We start from the raw sequence: 22478 nt of genomic DNA on the forward strand, positions 1-22478 counted from the left end.
AGGTATAACTGACATGCTGGACTTCATTAAAATTAAAACCTTCTGTTTTGTGAAAGACACTGTCAAGAAAATGAGAAGACAAACCACAGATTGGGAGAAAATACTTTAAGAAGACACATCTGATAAAGGATTGTTATTGAAAATAGACTACTTCAAGAACACTAAAAACTGAACAATAAGAAAACAAACAATTAAATTTAAAAATGGGCCAAAGATCTTATCAGACACCTCACCAAAGAAGATATGCAGGTGACCAAAAAGCATGTGAAAAGATGTTCCACGTCATATGTCATCAGAGAAATGCAAATTATAAAAACAATGAGATACCACTACACATTTATTAGAATGGCTAAAATCCAGAACACTGACACCACCAAATGCTGACAAGGACAAGGAGCAACAGGAGTTCTCATTCATTGCTTGTAAGAATGCAAAATGGTACAGTCATTTTGCAAGACAGTTTGGTGACTTCTTACAAAATTAAACTCTTATCATACAATCCAACAATCACATTCCTTGGTATTTACCCAAACGAACTGAAAACTTATGTCCACACAAAGACCTGCACATGGATGTTTATTGTAGCTTTATTAAAACTGCCAAAACTTGGAAACAACCAAGACGTTCCTCAATAGATGAATGGATAAATAAACCGTGGTTTAGCCAGACAATGAAATATTATTCAGCCTTAAAAAGAAATGAGCTATCAAGCCTTGAAAAGACATGGAGGAAACTTAAATGCATATTACTACGGGAAAGAAATCAATCTGAAAAGGCTACATACTGTATGATTTCAACTATTTGACATTCTGGAAAAGGCAAAACTATGGAGACAGTAAAAAGATTAGTGGTTGAATGGGTGAGGTTGACTAGGCAGAGAGAGCACAGAGGATTTTTAGGGCAGTTAGACTATTTTGTATGATCCTATAATGATGGATACGTGTCATTATACATTTGACCAAACCCATGGAATATACAGCACCAAGAGAGAACCCTAATGTAAACTCTGGACTTTGGGTGATTGTGATGTGTCTGTGTAGGTTCATCAATTATAACAAATCTACCACTGTGGTGAGGGAGGTTGATAATAAGGGAGGCTATGCATGTGTGGGGACAGGGTGTATGGAAAATCTCTGTACCTTCCTTTCAATTTTGCTGTGAAGCTAAAACTACTCTAAAGAAATAAAGTCTTTAAAAATAAAGCAAAAGAGTGACATCAGCATCATGGCAGAGTGAGGTCTCACAGAAATCTTTCCCCTCCAATATACAACCAAAAAAGACATCCATAATCCAACAGAGGACGTCCAAACACAACACAAAAAACATCGGAGGGACCCACGCAACCATATGATGGAGGGCGGAGAGACTGGAGCCTGCCTTGGAGGAGGGGAAACAGGGTAAGAGAAATCTTCGCTCCCTCCTCTTAAAGACTGTGATCAGGGACCGTGGGCAGCCTCTGAGAAGAAGGGAATGGGGCAGGGGATGGTTGTTCACGGGAACATCAAGGACTCCCGAGGGCCCTGGCAGCCTAGAGGGAAGCCCTCTACCGGGGTGGAAGCTTTAGCAGGTGTGACCTTATCAAACCAACATCCCAGGAGAGCAGAGGGAGAAGACCCCAAGAGCATGCAGGAGAAAGCACCCCTCCCCCGACCCACTCAACACAGCTCCAGCCCCTGGATTTTGGCTGCAAGCAGAGGGCTCAGACTATGTGGCTCTTGACCCCCACCCAGTGGCACTAGGCAGTAACCGCAACCAAATAATGCCAGGATACTAAAGCACAGAACAACTCCCTATAGTGATATCAAATACTATATTAGATCTCCGGACCAGAGAGAAAATAACAAGTACCCAGAAATCAGTCCTAAGGACACAGAAATATGTAATCTAAATGACAAAGAATTCAAAACAGCTATCATCAAAAAACTCAAACGAGGTCAAAGAGAATTTAGAGAAACAATTCAATGAGTTCAGGAGCCACTTTAAAAAAGAGGTTGAAACTATAAAGAAGAATCAATCAGAAATATTAGAGATGAAAGACACAATGGAAGAAGTAAAAAAAAATATGGATTCCCTGAACGCACAAGTGGGTACCATAGAGGAGTGAATCAGCATAATCGAAGATAGACATGTTGAAATGCTCCAGTTAGAGGAGGAGAGAGAACTAAGACTAAATAGAAATGAAGAAAGTCTCCCAGAAATACCCAAATCAATTAGGAAATGCAACATAAGAATTATAAGTATTACAGAAGGAGAAGAGAAGAATGGAGCAGAAAGTGTGTTCAAAGAAATAATAGCGGAGAACTTCCCAAATCTAGGGAAGGAAATCCATGTGGAAGAGGCTGCCAGATCTCCTAAATATGTCAGTGTAAAAAGACCTACTACAAGGCATATAGTAGTGAAACTGGCAAAATTGAATGACAAAGAAAGAATACTAAGGGCAGCAAGGCAGAAGAGAGTAACCCACAAAGGAACCCCCATCGGGCTTTCAGTGGATTTCTCTGCAGAAACCTTACAGGCTAGGAGAGACTGGAATGACATATTCAAATCATTGAAGGACAAAAGCTTTCAGCCAAGAATACTCTATCCAGAAAAAATATCCTTCAGATATGATGGAGAAATAAAAACTTTCCCAGACAAACATAAGCTAAGGGAGTTTGTAGCCACAAGACCCCCCCTTTAGGAAATCCTCAAGAAGGCTCTCGTACCTGAAAAAAAAAGGGGAGAGAAAGAGGTTACAAAGTGTGGAGTAAGGAGATAAATAGGTAGACAGAATCAGGGCAGGATAGCAAATACTTAAGTATAGCATTAAAGACAAATGGAAGGAAAACACCAAAAATAAAGATAATCTTATCATTTTAACCACAAACTCATAACACAAGTTGAAATAAGATGTGAGAAAAACAACTTAGGAGGGGAGGAGGAAAGGGACTGAATCAGTTTAGTCTAAGGAAATTAGAGGTCATCAGAAAAGGGACTATCTTATCCATGAGATCTTGATGCAAACCTCAGGATAACCACTAAATAAAAAAGCAGAGCAGAGACACAAATAATAAATAAGAAGAAAATAAAGAAACACAACATAAAAAACTACAGAACTCGATTGGTAGACCAAAATACACAGGGACAACAAACACAGGTAATGCAGGAGAAGGGGAAAAATGTGTGATAAAATTGCAGCATAAAGCCCTCGTATATCTATAATCACCCTAAAGATAAATGGATTGAATTCTCCAATAAAAAGACAGAGTGGTGAGATGGATTAAAGAACAAGACCCAACAATATGCTGCCTTCAGGAAACACATCTCAGCTCGAAAGACAAACACAGGCTCAGAGCAAAGGGATGGAAGATGATACTCCAAGCCAATGGCAAACAAAAGAAAGCAGGTCTTGCAATACTTCTATCAGACAAAGTAGACTTCAACATAAGACAGGTAAAGAGAGACAAAGAGGGGCAGTATATAATGATCAAAGGGACACTCCACCAAGAAGAAATAACACATGAATATCTATGCACCCGACACAGGAGCACCAAAGTACATAAAGCAACTATTAACAAACCTAAAAGGAGACATTAATAATAACACAATAACAGTAGGGGACCTCAACACTCCAATCACATCAATGGACAGATCATCCAGACAGAAAATCAACAAGAAAACAGTGGAATTCAATGAAAAGCTAGACCAGATGGACTTAATAGACATATATAGAACACTCCATCCAAAAACAGCAGAATACACATTCTTCTCAAGTGCACACGGAACATTCTCAAGGATAGACTATATGTTGGGAAACAAGGCAAGCCTTAATAAATTTAAGAAGATTGAAATAATAACAAGCGTCTTTTCCAATCACAATGCTATAAAACTAGAAATTAATTACAAGAAAAAACTGAGAAAAGGACAAAGATGTGGAAATTAAAGAACTTGCTATTGAACAACAAATAGATCATTGAAGAAATTAATGGAGAAATCAAAAAAATATCTGGAGACAAATGAAAATGAAAACATACCATGCCAACTCATATGGGATGCAGCAAAAGCCGTATTAAGAGGGAAATGCATCGCAATACTGGCTCACCTTAACAAACAAGAAAAAACCCAAATAAGCAATCTCAAACCACACCTAATTGAATTAGAAAAAGAAGAACAAACAAAGCCCAAAGTCAGCAGGAGAGAAATAATAAAAATCAGAGCAGAAATAAATGCTATTGAAACAAAAAGGGCAGTGGAAAGGATCAATGAAACAAAGAACTGGTTCTTTGAGAAGATAAACAAAATTGACAAACCCCTAGCCAGACTTACAAAGAAAAAAAGAGAGAAGGCTCAGATAAATAAAATTAGAAATGTAAGAGGAGAAATAACAACAGATACCATAGAAATACTGTGGATTATAAGAGAATACTGTGAAAAGCTATATGCCAACAATATGGACAATCTAGAGGAAATGGATAAATTCTTAGACTCTTACAACCTCCCAAAGCTGAATCAAGAAGAAACAGATAATCTGAATAAACCAATCACAAGTAAAGAGATGGAAACAGTAATCAAAAACAGCCAAAAGAATAAAAGCCCAGGACCAGACAGCTTCCCTGGGGAATTCCACCAAACTTTCAGAGAGGATTTAATACCTGTCCTTCTCATGCTATTCCAAAAAATTAGGGAAGATGGAACGCTTCGTAACACATTCTATAAGGCCAACATCACTCTGATACCAAAGCCTGACAAAGACAACACAAAAAAGGAGAACTACAGGCCAATATCGCTGATGAATATAGATGCAAAAATCCTCAAAATATTGGCAACCCAAATACAGCAATACATCAAAAAGATCATACAGCGTGATCAAGTGGGATTTATTCCAGGGAAACAGGGATGGGTGAACATCTGCAAATCAATCAGTGTGATACACCATATTAACAAAATGAGGAATAAAACCCACGTGATAACTCAGTAGGTACAGAGAAAGCATTTGACAAGATCCAACAGCCATTTATGATAAAAACTCTTAACAAAATGGGGATAGAAGGAAATTATCTCAACATAATAAAGGCCATATATGACAAACCCACAGCCAACATCTATTCAATGGGGAAAACCTGAACACCATCCCTCTGAGAACAGGAACAAGACAAGGTTGCCCACTATCATCATTCTTACTCAGCATAGTACTGGAGGTTTTTGGCCAGAGCAATTAGGCAAGAGAAAGGAATAAAAGGAATCCATATAGGGAGTGAAGAACTGAAATTCTCACTGTTAGAGAACCCTAAAGAATCCATCATAAAACTATTAGAAATAATTAACAACTACGGTAAAATTGTGGGCACCAAAATCAACTTAGAAAAATCAATTGCATTTCTGTACTCTTAACAACGAACTTAGAGAAAGAGAAGTCAAGAATACAATTCCTGGGGGACTAGCCCCATGGCCAAGTAATTAAGTTCACGTGCTCCACTTTGGTGGCCTAGGGTTTCCCTGGTTCGGATCCTGGGCATGGACACGGCACCGCTCATCAGGCAGCATCCCACATAGCACAACCAGAGGCACTCACAACTAGAATATACAACTATGTACTGGGGGGTTTTGGGGAGAAGGAAAAAAAATATTGGCAACAGTTGTTAGCTCAGGTGCTAAATCTTTAAAAAAAATTGAGAAATAAATCTTTGTTAAAAAAAAATACAATTCCATTTACAATAGCAAAAAAAGAATAAAGTACCTAGAAATAAATTTAACTAAGGAGGCAAAGGACTTATACAATGAAAACTATAAGACATTATTGAAGGAAATAGATAATGACATAAAGAGATGGAAAGAGATTCCCTGCACATAGGTTGGAAGAGTAAACATAGTTAAAATGTCCATACTACCCAAAGCAGTCTACAGATTCAGTGCAATCACAATCAGAATCCCAATGACATTCTTCATAGAAATGAAGCAAAGACTCCTAAAATTCATATGGGGCAACAAAAGACCCTGAATTGCTAAAGCAATACCGAGAAAAAAGAACAAAGCTGGAGGCATCATCATCCCTGACTTCAAAATGTATTACAAAGCCACAGTGATCAAAATGTCATGGTACTGGTACAAAAACAGGCAAACAGATCAATGGAACAGAACTGAAAGCCCAGAAATAAAACCACATATCGGTGGACAGCTGATCTTCTACAAAAGTGCCAAGAACATACAATGGAGAAAAGACAGTCTCTTTAATAAATGGTATTGGGAAAACTGGACAGCCGCATGCAAAAGAGTGAAAGTAGACCATTATCTCATGCCATACACAAAAATAAACTCAAAATGGATCAAAGACTTGAAGATAAGTCCTGAAACCATAAAACTCCTAGAAGATAATATAGGGAGTACACTCTTTGACATTGAACTTAAAGTTAAAAGGATCGTTTCAAATACCATGTCTTCTCAGACCAAGGAAACAAATGAACAAAATAAACAAGTGGGAGTTCATCAGACTAAAGAGCTTATGCAAGGCAAAAGAAACTAGGATCAAAACCAAAAGACAACCCACCAATTGGGAGAAAATTTTTGCAAATCATATATCCAATAAGGGGTTAATCTCCATAACGTATAAGGAACTCACACAACTCAACAACAATAAAACAAACAGCGTGATCAAAAAACAGCAGAGGATATGAACAGACATTTTTCCAAAGAAGATATACAGATGGCCAATAAACACATGAAAAGATGTTCAACACCGCTAATCATCAGGGAAATGCAAATCAAAACTATAAGATGACACCTGTTAAAATGGCTATAATCGCTAAGACTAAAAATAACAAATGTTGGAGAGGGTGTGGAGAGAAGGGAACCCTCATACACTGCTGGTGGGAATGCAAACTGGTGCAGCCACTATGGAAAACAGTATGGAAATGCCTCAAAAAACTAAAAATAGAAATACTATATGACCCAGCTATCCCACTACTCAGTATCTCCCCAAACAACTTGAAATCAACAATCCAAAGTAACATATGCACCCCTGTGTTCATTGCAGCACTATTCACAATAGCCAAGACATGGAAACTATCCAAGTGCCCATGGACTGATGATTGGATAAAGAAGATGTGGTATATATACATAACGGAATACTACTCAGCCAGAAAAAAAGACAAATTCATCCCATTTGCAACAACATGGAAAGACCTGGAGGGAATCATGGTTACCAAAATAAGCCAGACTGAGAAAGACAAATATCAGATGATTTCACTTATATGTAGAATATAAACAAACACATGGACAAAGAAAACAATTCAGTGGTTACCAGGGAAGGGGGTTGGGGAGTAGGCACAGGGAATGAAGGGAAGCACCTGTGTGGTGACAGACAAGAAATAATGTACAACTGAAATTTCACAATGATGTAAACTGTTACGAACTCAAAAAATTTAAAAAAAATAAAGCAAAAGAAATGACTTATTGATACATTCAACTATATGAATAAATACCAGAATAATTATGCTGAATGAAAGAAGCTAGACCAAAAAAAGTATATTCTCTGTGATTCCATTCAAGACTAGAAAATGCAAACCAATCTACAATGATAGAAAGTAGGTCAGTGTTTGCCTGGGGATGGGGTCCAGAAATTATTGGACAGTGGGTTTATAAAGGAACATGAGAAAACCTGGGAGTATGTCCGTGCTAATTATCTTGATTGTGGTGATAGTTTTAAGGGTGTATGTGATGTGTATGGTATCATTGATGTATGCATATATCAAGACTTAAACTGTAAAGCTTATTGTATGTCAATTATAACTTGTTTTATAAATATGAATTGATTTATAAGTTAATGTCAAAATAAGAAAAGAATCAACCCCCAATGGTTAGTCTGTATGGTGGATATACAAGTTAATACATTGAAATGCTCCATGAAGAAACGCTAAGTATATGATAGTTTAATAGGATGATTTCTAAAAAAAGAAATCATTATGAATACCTGGAAGGTTAGGGAGTTGGGGAAGGAAGGATGAGAAAGCATTTAAGTAAGAACCATTTGAGACACTCTTGTCCTTTTCTTACTGGTGTGGTGAGTGGAAAGTATATTTGATGTGTCAGTGGAAAGTACCTTTTTCCTCTTCATTTTACCTTCCATTGTTTCTTTTGCATGAAACCCTTCCTAAGTATTAGGGAATAATTCAAGGTGGTTGCCCCTGGCCCAGAGATAACGAATTTGAATCCAAGGCATAAATTTTCAAGTTCCATCTCTTAACATCCTACTGAAAATGCCATTTACTCTTAGTCTGCCTAATCCCCATGGCTTGTTCTCCTCAGTCCTACACACCTCCAAGCAACGAGTTCAAGATCAGCATGAAATTGGAAGCACAGGACCCCAGGAACACCACATCCACCTGTATTGCCACAGTAGTTGGACTGACAGGTGCTCGCCTCCGCCTTCGCCTTGATGGCAGCGACAACAAGAATGACTTCTGGCGGCTAGTTGACTCCGCTGAAATCCAGCCTATTGGGAACTGTGAGAAGAATGGGGGTATGCTGCAGCCCCCTCTGGGTGAGTAACTAGACCCAAGCTCTCCTTAGCAAATTGGTTATCTTCCTAAAATTGTACATCCTGTTGTGGGAAAGCCTAGGGTTCCCTGCCTATCCCTTCTTTTTCATATAGTCCAGAAGAAAAGGCCCACCCAAAATTAAATGAGCCATAAAATCTGGACGTCTCCATCTCTACATTAACTCAGAATATCCAGGCTTCTCTTAAGCTCTCATTTTTCTAAGAAACCATACCGTTCATTCTTTGTCAGTTCCCATGTGTTCTGAGAGAGAGAATGGGAGCAGGTCTTTCCTTTTAACCTGCCTCAAAAAACCATGGAGCTTTCACCAAATCCTACAATAATAACAGGAGGTGAGGGGAAAATCTCCCAGTAGAAAGGATGACTGTGATAAGAGTTCCTTATCTCTTTTCCCCTAAGTTCTCACTTGGTCCTTCGAATTTTCTCGCTTTGAATATATTATTAAGTAAAATACATTATTTTATTTAAACTAATAACCCCAGTAGATTTTTCTCCTCAAGATCAGATTCTTCTTTTTTTTTTCTTTTTGCCTCAGTATACCTGACTGATTTAGCCCATCTCATCAACTGCTATCAATCGCTATTGCAGTGAGTCTCGATGGAGGCTAGAGAGAGGGGTTATTGGCTGTGGGCTGTGTTCCCCTCAGGAGGCTGTGCTAGATTAATTGAGTATTAGAGGACACATATCATTTGAAAGAGCTCCCCAAGTGATTGTTTAACATTTTCCCCATTAAAAAAAATTATATGTGGGGCCATCCCTGTGGCACAGTGGTTAAGCTTGCACGTTCCTCTTTGGCGGCCAGGGGATCGCCGGTTCAGACCTTGGGTGTGGACCTATGCACTGCTTGTCAAGCCATGCTGTGGCTGGCATCCCACATATAGAGTAGAGGAAAATGGGCATGGATGTTAGCTCAGGGCCAATCTTCCTCAGCAAAACGAGGAGGCTTGGCAGCAGATGTTAGCTCAGGGCTAATCTTCCTTAAAAAAAAAAATTGTGTATAACAAAATTTCAAACATAAACAAAAGTAGAAAGAATAGCACAGTGAATGTCCATATATCCTTTATCCTTGATAATTATCAATATGTAGTCAATCTGGTTTTATTTGTACCTGTACACACTCCCTGGCCCCTTCTGCTCAAGTCCCAAACATAGTATCATTTATCATTAAATATTTTGTATGTATCTCTCATGGATAATGTTTTTTAAACATAATCATAATAACATTATCACATGTAAATAAACTAATGATAATTCCTTAATGTCAACAAATGTTTACTCAGTGTTTAAATTTTCCCTATTGTCTGTCTGCCTCTCTCTATCTCTCTGTGTCTCATAGTTTCTTTGAATCAGGATCCAAATAAGATCCACATATTGCAGTTGGTTGATATGTCATTTAAGTCTCTTTTAATCTATGGGTTCTCATTCTCTCTTTTATTTTTTCTCACAGTTTATTTGTTGAAAAATGAAAGTCGTTGTCTTTAAAATTTCCCACAATTAGGTTTTGCTGATTTATCTGTGTGGTATCATTTAACGTGTTTCTCTGTCCTTTCTTTCCTGGAAATTGGTAGCTAGATCTAGAGGCTTGATCAGGCTCAGGTTCAATTTTTTCATGAGAATATTTCATAGGTGGTGGTGTTTACTTCTATTAGGAATCATATATGGCCTTGTTGTCTCTCATTTTGTAATGTAGAGGCCATTAATGCTTGTGGGCTGGATCAGGGGTTGACCGATTTTCTTAGAGGGCCAGATAGTAAATATTTCAGGCTTATGGGCCATACATTCTTTGTTGCAACTAGTCAACTTTGTCCTTGTAATGCAAAAGCAGCCATAGGCAATACATGAAAAAATGGGCAAGGCTGTGTGCTAATAAAATTTTATTTATAAAAAGAGATGGCGAGCATGCTGGCTATAGTTTCCTAACCCCTGATTTAGATCCATCAATTCATTATGGTTGAAGAATAGGAAATTTTAATCTTATCATTCCATCCAAAAAAATTAAGTGGAATATGTCTATTAAAATAAACTTTCATCCACTATTTGGTTATCCTGAGGTCTAATTCATGCAGAAAAGATAATTTAAATGCTTGATTCTTTATTTATCAATTTTTAAAATAATGAATTGGCTTATTAGCACCCTCCAAAAATACTTAGGACAGTTTTGTTTTCATTGTGTAATATCATAAACTCAAGGATTCATACATATTTGATGTGTTTCACTCCATTGCACTAATTGTTCTTATTGATTCTTGAATTGTCCCACTTTGGCCTCATAGGAGCCTCATCAAGTTGTCTCCTGACTCTTTATTATTTGACTGCTCTCTTGGATTTGTGAAATTTCAAAGTGTTCCAGGCTCGTCTTGTACATTTCCTGCTCCAAATATGCAATCAGCTATTTCTTTTAGGTGCCTGGGCTCCTTTCAGTGGGAAATGGTACTAAGAGACCATAATCTGGGCACTAGAGTGCTCAGTGCTACTGGGTTGGTCATTCTTTCTAGGTATTTTTGGTATAGAGAGGTAAGAACTGCCTTTTTAAAATTATTAAGGCAAAAAATCATTGATTTGTATTGATACTTCCTACTAGAATTCAGGACAATGGTGTTTTTACTTACTTCATCTTTAATGTCTTAAATCTGCATCTCCTTTGTACCACAGTAAAATCTTAGTTCTCTTTGTCACTAACAAAATAACTCATTTGCTTCCTGCTACAGTACATGTACAACAGTCTCAGAATATCAATGCCAATACTGCCGCCATTATGATTACTGACAGTGTTTGAGTTATTTGCATTTCTTTTTTTCTTACCCTCTTGGGAAATATAGTCAATGATGTGTTATAAGGTCATTGGATCAGTTTCTGTCTCAGTGGCAGTGCCACCACCTTGATGTAAACAAGGTCATTTGTTTCATTTTATTTTTTATTTTTAGAGATAGTCTAAAAAAATTTTTCCATTATAAATATGTAAGTGATATACATCATTCTTAAAGTCAAATCTATAAAACAATACATTCAGAGAAATCTCCTTCACCTTATTCCTTTCTTCTGCCATAGGTAACCACTTTCTTTTAATTTTATAGCTTATACTCGATTTTTTAAATATATAAACAAATATATCAGTGTGTGTGTGTGTGTGTGTGTACATATTTTTAAACACATTTGTATCCTTCACCTTGTTATATAAATGACAACGTACTATACATACTTTTCTCAACCTTGCTTTTTTCATTTAATAATATGTCCTAAAGATGACTTCTTAGTGGTATGGAGATATTCCTCATTCCTTTTTATAGCTTCATAGTACCGTATTGTTCCCAGCTTACTTTATGAATCACTGTTTAGAAGCATCTTGATAGGCTATTTAAAAATAGAGGTTCCCAGGGATAATGGTGATCATCTAAATAAAAATCTTTCCATAAATTCTCCAGAAACATACAGATCAAAAAGGAAATCAAACCACCCATAACTCATGCCTAAACATAACTGAGTCAAGAATACCACAAATTTCAATTACATGTTGTCTACATGTTCAGATATAAAGATCTGAAACCACTAGAGCTAGTACCCAACCATACCAAAAGGAAGAGTCTTATGTACCCAATTGCATAGCAAAGGGAGAGAGCAATGGGGGCCTCACAGCCAGAATCACCCCCAGGAAAAGATAGTCCCATCCAGAGTGGGAAATACTAGAACAAAGCTCAGACCTTCTTAATTAGAGCATTGGCCACTGGGGAATGAGAAGGAAGAGAGTGAATTGAAAGTGTGAGAGACTTTTAGATAGCAGCCTTGGGAAGAGGACTGCCTTGCGGGCAGAGGCAGACATAGTGTTGAAGCAAGGGGTGGTAACTGAGAGTCATACGGAAACAAAAGAGAATCATAAAATCGAAAGACATACCAGTCTCCCATCGCATCCCAAACAGCCTCGTCTACTAAAGAAACTGCATTTCACTATACCAACAGAAAACTCATGACCCAAGTTCCTTGCCAAGATAGAACCTCCTGTTTTTGCTGGTCCAGGAAAATATAAGACATTTTAAATGATTAGGCAATAGCAGTAAATATCCATAAAAGGCTTCTATATAAAGAAAAACAGAAGATGAGCATGAAACCACTTTACTGAAAATTCTACTGCCAAAATCAGTGACTAACCAGAGGAAAACTATTGTCCAACAACCCAACTTGAATTAAACAGGTATTGACAGAGATGGAAAATTACCTTGAATCATAAATTTTAAAAATCAGACTAGACATGCACAATAGACAGGAAGATGTGAAAATAGAATTATCCACACTCAGGGAAAAAAACTGAAGACAAAGTAACCTCAGTTGAAGACTCCATTCCAAGGTGCTCAGTGGGACAGTAGCTTCAACTGAAAATATGATAAGGGACGTTGAGGAGAGAAATAAAAACAGCCCAGAGGATAAATATTAGAAAAGGTTTTTAAAAGGTATCAGAAAGGAACTGTTAAATATAGAACATAGTCAACAAAGATGCAGTGTGTATATGTATGTGCGCACATAGAATTGGAGTCCCTAAAGAAGATAAACAAAACAGTGAAACAGAGTTAATACTTAAAATTGTAATACAAGTTTTCCAAAAGTTAAGGAAGACCTGAACCTACATAGTGAAAGGGCGTACCTTATTCCTGGGAAAATTGGTTCAGATGGCCAACTCTAAGATAGATTCCAGTAAAACTACTGCACTCTAAGAGTAAAGAATTCCTCTAAGCTTCCAAGCAAAAAGGCCAAATTATTTACAAGGGAAAGTCAGGTTTGCATCATACTCCTCAACAGCTAAGCATAAAGCAAGATGAATTGGAGCAACATTTTCAAGAAATTTCAAGGAAAGAAAATGAGAGCAAGGGCTTTATATCTAGGCAAGCTGTTTTCCAAGTATTGAGATTATATGAAACAGTTTTCAGCATGCAAGAACTCAGGAAATAGTGTAACCCCAAGCCCTGCCTGAGGAATCAGTTACAGAAAGAGCTTCATCCAAACAGAGGATGAACCAAAACAAAGGTGGAAACAAGAGTAGAACAGGATGGTAAAATCAGCTGGATCCAGTGAAGAGAGAGAACCCACACAGTAATTTGAACACAGAAATTTTAATATAATTGTTAACTATAACAAAATTGGAATAATGAGGGATTGGCTAGTCAAAAGGAAGGAGAACTCAAGAATGTAAGAATAGCAGGCGTGAGAAGCCACTCCACTGGGCCTGAGATAGAGCCTCCCCTCCTCTGTCCTCAGGGCTGAGACATAGACCTTGGAGGGGACACAGCTGTGGCTCACTTGAGAGAGAAGTTACTGTGGTGCCACAGCAGTGGAACTTGCTAGAAATTTGCCCTCTAGGGTGCTGGGAAAACTGTTCATGGTGAGGTATCCCTCTGGAGAAACTCTGCTACAAACTGCTGAAGGTGAGGAGGGTAGTGCTGCTGCTGCTGCGGGCCACTGGATGCTGCTGGCTGCCGTGCACTGCGGGAAACAGACAACAGAGGAAATGGGAATGCTGCAGGAGCCTGCCAAGCAAACCCTCCTCTTATAATATCTCCAGATGGAATCAGGATACCGCTGAAAATTGATGACCCAGGGGCCGGTCCGGTGGCACAGCGGTTAAGTTCTCATGTTCTGCTTTGGCGGCCCGGTGTTTGCTGTTTCGGATCCCAGGTGCAGACATGGCACTGCTTGGCAAGCCATGCTGTTGTAGGTGTCTCACATATAAAGTGGAGGGAGATGGGCACGGATGTTAGCTCAGGGCCAGTCTTCCTCAGCAAAAAGAGGAGGATTGGCAGCAGATGTTAGTTCAGGGCTAATCTTCCTCAAAAAAGAAAAAATCATATTGATGCTTTAAGTCAAATCCAACTTTATACTGTATTCAGGAGACAGACCTAAAGTGAAGTGAATCAGAAAGGCTAAAAATAAAAGGGTGATCAAGGGTATATGAAGAAAATTCAAACAATATAGTAGCAGAGGTTGCAATTCTGATATTAGACAGGGTAAAATTCAGACCAGGATGCATTAAACAACACAAAAAAGCCACTTTATAATGCTTAAAGGTGACACGATTCACACTGAAAGTGTGATCATTAAAAATATTTCAGTACCAAATTACAAAGCATCTATCTTCATAAAAATAGAAATTATGGTAAATGCAGGGAGGGTTAGACAAACACTAATAAGAAATTTAACACACCTCTCTCAGGCGAGATAGGCCAAGAGGACAAAAAGTAAAGATATTGCAGACTTTAATGAATAGAGTAGATCATATGTATGTGTGTGTGTATATATATATGTATGTGTGATGCATATCAAACTTTATACCCTGGTAAATGCCCTTCCACCATGAAGTTTAAAACTCTTTAAACAACTCTTGTTTGACAAAAGGAAATATAAACCAAAATTGCGGAGTTGCTAAAACATAATGCTAATAAACATCACATGTCAGAATTTTGAGATACAATGAAAGCGGTGGTTGGAAGAAAATGTATAGCCTTAAATACTTGATATCAATAAAAATGAAAGGATAAGGGGCTGGCCCCGTGGCCGAGTGGTTAAGTTCGCGCGCTCCACTGCAGGCGGCCCAGTGTTTCGTTGGTTCGAATCCTGGGCGCGGACATGGCACTGCTCATCAGACCACACTGAGGCAGCGTCCCACATGCCACAACTAGAAGAACCCACAACGAAGAATACACAACTATGTACCGGGGGGCTTTGGGGAGAAAAAGGAAAAAATAAAATCTTTAAAAAAAAAAAAAAAATGAAAGGATAAAAATTAAGGATTTAAATTTTCAATTCAAAAAGCTAGAAAAAGAATCACAATACAAAGAAAATACAAAGGAAGAAGAAAAAAGAGTAAAAATAGAGATTAATGAGGTAGAAAATAGAAAAGCAATAAATTAAAATACTGAGCCTTTGGGGAAAGAATCAACAAAATACACAAACCACTAGTTAGCCTAGTAAAGAAAAGCACAGACAAGAGAAGGAAAACTAAATAGATTGGACTTGAGAATTCTTCAAAATTAGAAGCTTTTGTGCTTCCAGGGACACTATCAAGAAAGTGAAAAGACAACCCACACAGTGGGAGAAAACAGGAAAATCTGTAGAGGCAGAAGGTGGATTAGTGGTGTCCAGGGACTAAGATGAAGGGAGACCAGGGAGTGGCTGCTAATAAATATGAGGTTTCTTTTTGGAGGAGTGATGAAAATGTTCTAAAACTAGATGGAATGATATTTTCACAGCTCTGAAACCACTGAATCATATGTTTAAAAGGATAAACTTTTGGTATGTGAGTTACATCTCAATCAAGCTGTTACTTTTTAAAAATCACATATCTGATTCAACAAAGAGTGTTGAGAAAACCAGATACCCACATGCAAAAGAAGGAAGTTGGGCCTTTACCTTACACCAGTGTACAATAATTAACTCAAAATGCATCAAAGGCCTAAATATAGGAGCTATAAAACTCTTAGAAGAAAACATAGGGGAAAAGCTTGACGACATTGGAATTAGTGATGATTTCTTGGTTATGACACCAAGAGTACTGGCAACAAAATAAAAAAATAGTTAAATTGGACTGCATCAAAATTAAAAACTTTTGTTCATCTAGGGACACAATCATCATTGAAAAGGGGACTTGCAGAGTGAGAGAAGATATTTGCAAATCATTTATCTGATAAGGGGTTAATATCCAGAATATATTGAAAAACTCCTTCAACTCACCAACAACGAAACAACCTGACTTAAAAATGGGCAAAAGACTCGAAGAGATATTTCTCTAAAGAAAATATACACATGGCTGTTAAACACTTGAAAAGATGCTCGTTATCATCGTTAGGGGAATGAAATCAAAACCACAAGGAGATACCACCTCACATCCATTAAGATGGCTATTATCAAAAAGGAGAAAATATAAATAGAAAATAACAAGTGTCGGTGAGGATATGGATATTGTATATTTTATATATACAATATGGATATTTGTATATTGCTGGTAGGAATGTAAAATGGTACAGCAACTATGGAAGACAATATGACTTTTCCCCAAAAAATTAAAAATAGAATTTCCATATGATCCAGCAATTTCATTTCTGGGTATATAGGCACAATAATTGAAAGCAAGGACTCAAGCAGATATTTGTGTATATATATGTTTAGCAGCATTATTCACAATGGCCAAAAGGTTGAAGCAACCCAAGTGTCCATTGACAGAAGAATGGGTAAACAAACTGGTATATACATACAATGGAATACTGTTCAGCATTAAAAAGGAAGGAGATTCTGACACATTTTACAGTGTAGATGAACCTTGAAGATATTATGCTAAGTGAAATAAACCAGTCACAAAAGGACAAATACTATGTGATTCCACTTAGGTCAAGTACCTAATATAGGCAAATTCTTAGAGACAGAAAATAGAATGGTGGTTGCCAGGAGCTGGGGACCAGGAAGGAATGGAGAGTTACTGTTTAATGGGTACAGAATTTCAGTTGGGGAAGGTGAAAAAGTTCTGGAGGTGGATGGTGGTGATAGTTGCACAATGATGTGAATGCACTTACTTTTGAGAAAGAAAATGAGAAATATGTGTGTATACACATACACGTATATACATGAAATTATATTCTTTTATATACTTAGTTTTATAAAAAGAAATACAAGAATATTAAACTAGAAAATAATGAAAAGGTCACCTATTGGGAGTGTCTGGGAATAGGATGGAAAGTACAGGAATGAGAGTGAGTCTTCTCTGAGGCTATCCTTTTATATTTTTTTGACTTTTGAATTATATAAATGTTTTACTTAATAAATAAAATTAAACCAAGAAAAGATGAACAAAACATATCCTGAAGTTGATTACAAACAGAAACAAACTGAACTCTGTTTCAAATGGATATCATAACTACATTGAAAAATGAATTAATTCAAATAGCTTGAACACACAACCCTCACAGCACACCCTTAATGGGACATATTTCAAAGAAAAAATGGAATGGCAAAGAAATTCTGACTTTTTTATTAATGTTACTTGTTTTGCCATAATAATCTGAAACTATTTCGCATGTATTGAGGCTAGAGCAGATGAGTAAGTAAGATACAAAAATGAAATGGGGGAAGATGAAGAACCCTGCAGTATAGAATTTGAATTGGAGGTATCTGCATGAACTGTTAACTTTAAAATATATATATTTTTTTTTTCAAGTTCTGTCCATTGAAAAGGCCTAAAAGCAATGACATCTCAGTAGCAATGAGCACACCTTGATTTTGGTTGCTAAATCCCATTCTCCACTAGCAGGAATTATGGCTCCTTGGAGGAATTCCAAGGCTAAGCAGAAGAGAAAATATAAGGTGAATCTGGAACATCTTATTTGGCCAGAAAACAAAGAAGTCTCAAAGAATGATGGGGACATATCTAAAAGAACAGGAGTCAGCTTGGAGGGGCTCTGACTAGCCAAAACTGGAAGAATATGAGTATCCAAAAGAATAATAAAAATAAAAGGACATTGTGAATTGTTCCCTAGTGATACACAATGAGGCCCTAGTGATACACAAGAAAACAAATTTTAAAGTTGCAGAGAAAGGTCTGCTTTACAGAATATCAGCTAATAAATATAGAACGAGTGGTAGACAATTGCCATTTGCAACAACCATTTTAATTGGTTCAGGCAAAAATAATCAAAACCATTGGGTAAAAAAGCTTACTGGAGAATAGGAGATTCACATAGTCCCCAAGCTTCTCCCCACTGATTACCTATTAATTACAAAGGGAAATTACAATAAAGAAATCTGTCAGTCACCCCTTAACAAGTGATCGAATTTAGTGACAAACTGACATTATGTGCCTCTTGTAGTAATGAAGCGAGAAGTACTCAACATCACTTGTGTAGTGTTTTTGTCAAAACTGTTTAGCATGAATGTAATTGAAACATTCAGAAAAAAATCCAAATTGTTGGACATTCTATAAAACAGCAAATCCAGACTCTTCAAAAATACCAGTTTCATGAAAAACAAATACAAGGCATCAGACTATTCTAGATTAAAGGAGGTTAAAGAAACGTGACAACCAAATGCAATATGTGATTCTTGATTGGATCCTGTAGTTAAAAACTTAAACAGCTAGAAGGAACATTTTGGGGACAGTTGAGAATATTTTTAATTAGATTTCTTGAGTATGATAATATTTCAGTTTTAAAGAATGTCGTTGCTCTGAGGACCAAGGTACTGACGTAGTTGGGGGGGGCAGAGTCATGATGTCTCTAACTTTCACGTAGTTCAGAGGAAAGCGTGTGTGCAGATAGATGGAAAGGAAATGTGGTGAAATGTTACTAGTTGTTGAATCGAGGTGAATGTCATAGTTGTTCATGTATTGTTTTTGCTGCTTTTCTCTAGGTTTAAAATTTTTTCAAAATAAAAAGTTTTAAATATATTATGTATGTAATTCTACATATATATGTGTGTGTGTTCATGTTCCCCAGGCCTCCTCTGGACCTCTTCCCAGAGTTGCTGAATCAGAGTCTCTAGGTAATGGGGCTTGGGATTCTGCATGGTAAAATGACTCTCCCGAGACTAACACGGTTGGTCTATATTTGGGAAGCATTGCTCTAGAAGAGCATTCTTCTTCAGTAAAACCTTGTATGGTTTGTGTGCGTGTGTATGTGTGTGTCTTCTGTTGACACAGGAACATTCATTACTACTCCCTTGCAGAGTCCTCCAGGGAAGAAGGCTAGAAAAGTGGAATGATTCACAGGTGACGTTCTCTCTGTGCTGCCAGCCTTTCCCTCACACCCCCTTGTTTTACTGACCTGTCCTGCTACTCAAGATGTGATTTTTCTCCTCTTCAGGGCTGTCTGGATCACTAGTTCTCAAACTTGGCCGCCGGTTAGAATCACCTGGGGAGCTCTTAAAAATTTCAGTGCTGGGCCTTAGATCAGTTAAATCAGAATTCTGGGGGTGGGACTGATGTATTCTTTAATGCTCCCCAGGATATTCCAGTGTCCAAGTGTGAGAGTCCCTGGTCTAGAGCAGAAGCTGGCCTCTGGTGAGGTCCCAAGTCAAGTGTGTCAGAATCCCAGACGAACTGCCTGCTCGGCAAACTTAGGCACATGCTCTAGTGTATATGTGGTACATTGACTTGAAAGGAACCCTTCGTATGTTCCTGTTGCTGATCAGTTTTCTCATTCGTTAAGTAGCCTCCAGCGCCCGCCAATAAAAAGAGGGATTTACAAAGATGCATCTCTCAGTTTGTAGTCACAGAAGTTTGAACTCTGTTTATAGAAATTTGTGGGAGGAAAAAAACCACAAAATTTTGAAGAGAAGTAACTTTCTGATGTCTTAAATGCTTATTTTATAAAAGAAATGTTTAAAATATTTCCTGAACTCCCAGACCTATCTGTACCTAGACCTATCTCCAGATTACTCACAACCCCCACCCCCAGTTCAATGCGTCTCAATTAACTTGTGTTTGAGCGTGTATGTGGGGGTAGCAGCGAAGTGTGATAGAGTCCTGTGACAACCAAAAGGAATCCTAACTGTCCCTCCCAGAGACAATGGTGCCGAGTGTTCCCTTCTTCCTCTGGGAAGACAGTTTGTTGAGCACCTTCCACTTCCACTTGTCGTTTCTTTCACTCTTGGGGTAGAATTTAAATAGTACCCCCAACCTCAGTTTGGAAGCACCCCTGTGGTTCAGCATCCTCATCTGACAAATACAGAAACGGAAAGGGAAGTGAATGTCCAAGGTTGTACAGTGAGTTAGCGGCATATTTCTGTACATGTATTTGTATAAAGCTCCTCTGGGAGGAGAAAATGGGTTGGGAATCATCTTGACAGCCATAGAGTCTAATAATTTCACAAAGCTTGGAGTTATTGTATAGGACAACAGTGGGGTGGGGAATGGGGTCCACAAGCCGTGGTTCCTGGTGTGAGTGCTGTTCTGTTACCTGCCACCAGAGGGCATGAACTATGATTAGAGTCTAGACCTGCTGATCTACCTGTAAGTCCAGAGCTTTCTCAGGTCACTGTTAGTTTAAACACTGTTAGTTTTAACTGATCAGTCGTCCCACAGTCTTGGGAACATCTGGGAGCTCTTTATAACGGGTTCTTTACAGATAATTTTAGAAGACATCCTAGGTGAGCACAGAGCACTTGCGGCACCCCTAGGTTTAGGGTTAAAGAGACCTGGCTTTGCAGTTTTAGCTCAGCCACTTGCTGGTCTAGTTGTTTGGCCACTGGTAAGCTGCTTTACCTCTAGCAAGTTAAGACTTTACTTTGAATTTCAGTTGCCTTACTTGCCAGATCATTAATAAACTCTGCCACACGTGGTTTTTGTGAGGATTAAATGGAATAACATGATAAAGCGTCCATCAATTCCTGGCACCCACTTAATAAGTGTAGATTTTTCCTCTGTTGAATAAAACTCTCATGGAGCTTGTATTTACTTGGAAAAGATATATGTATTACAAAGAAAAAAAAAGAATTCTGGCAGCGATAGGCGCTGAGGATAAATGAGAGGGAGCAGGATTTAGGAGCCTGTTTTAGGTAGGGTAGTCTAGGAACACGTCTCTGAGGAGGTGCTGTTTCAACAGAGAATAACTGTTAAAGGTTGGAGGAAATGGAAGGATGTTCGAGGCAGGGGGACACAGCTTGGTGTGTTTGAGGAACAGAGTGACCAGTGAATGGCAGGCAAGGGAGTGATAGGAGGTGAGTTATTAGAAGGAAGTGAGTTCCATGTGAGGCTTGTTACCATGCATAAAGAGTTTAGGTGTATTTTGTGTTATGGGATATAAGAATAACAATGATGGATCTGATTTATATTTTGAAAAAACAAACACATTATTCTGGCTGCTATGTGGAGAACAGACAGTAGGGAGGCAAAAGTAGAAACCGAGAGTCCGGTCCAAAGGCTGTTGCAGTGGTCCAGGCAGAGTCTGACTGTGGCTTAGATTAGGGTGGTTGGTACTGGGTGAGAAATACAGAATGGTAAGAAATGGTTCTATTTAGGATACATTAGATGTAGGAGCCACCAAGACTGCTGATTAATTGTATTCGAGGGGTGATACAAAGGGAGGAATCAAGGGTGACTTCTAGGCTTTTTAGTGGGAGCACGTGGGTTTAAATAAGCGGTGCCATTAACTGAGATGAGATGACTAGAGGAGAGAATAAGTTTGGAGGGGGTAGCAAAATCAAGAGTTCTGTTTTAGACTTATTCATTTTGAGATCTTTAGGCATCCAAGTAGAGTTATAGAATAAGGCAGTTAGAAATAAGAGCATGAAACTCGGGGCAGAGGTTTGGGCTAGAGATATAAATTCCAGTCATCGTTTGAGAGGAAGAGAGCGGAGACCAAGAGGAAGAGAGAACCAGTGGCCAAGCCCTCAGGTACTCCCACTTTTAGAGGTTAGGATTTCTTACCCACCCGTCCTTTTCCTTGCAAGCACCTCAGGCCATTGTTTAATTTGAGAAAACCCTCAAATTATTGTTTTTATTCTTCTCTTCTTTCTTTCACAAATTTATGACCCCAACTCTTTTTACCAAGAGAGACAGTATGGTAGGACTGAGTGATGAAGTATTTAAAGACATTAATGTGATGATTAATAAGGAAGGCTGTGGAGACAGAAGAATTGGGTTTAAATCTTGCCTCTGATATTTACTAGCTTAGTAACCTTGGATATTTTACTTAATTTCTCTACCCTCAGTCTTTTCATCTTTAATAATAAAACAATAGCCAGCATTTATCTGACACTTACTATATACCAAGCAGCGTTTTAAGTCCTTCACATATATTAACCTATTTCAATCCTTAGACCAACCCATTGTTCTTATCCCATTTTCTTATCCCACATTCTTATCCCACTTTATTATTGAGCAAAATAAAGCCAGAGAGAGGTTTTATAATTTGCCAAAAGTTACACACTGGGCAAGTGGCAGAGCTAGGTTTGAACCAAGGCAGCCTGGGTCCAGAACCA

At 38.1% G+C, this 22478-nt stretch overlaps 1 protein-coding gene across 41 annotated transcripts in view; it reads left to right on the top strand.

Moving 5' to 3' along the window:
- The window catches only part of SCMH1 (Scm polycomb group protein homolog 1), a 185828-nt gene that overhangs the window by 73692 nt on the left and 89658 nt on the right, over positions 1–22478 (top strand). For 40 of the 41 annotated variants that reach the window (XM_023632337.2, XM_070260275.1, XM_023632349.2 and 37 more), the window contains one exon: positions 8281–8515. In XM_023632337.2, the coding sequence (XP_023488105.1) occupies positions 8281–8515 (235 nt within the window). Of the gene's footprint in view, positions 1–8280; positions 8516–18994; positions 19041–22478 lie in introns of all 41 variants that reach the window. The other variant, XM_070260279.1, reaches the window with a different exon arrangement.

The sequence above is a fragment of the Equus caballus genome, chromosome 2, assembly GCF_041296265.1.
Source record: "Equus caballus isolate H_3958 breed thoroughbred chromosome 2, TB-T2T, whole genome shotgun sequence".
NCBI lineage: Eukaryota > Metazoa > Chordata > Mammalia > Perissodactyla > Equidae > Equus > Equus caballus.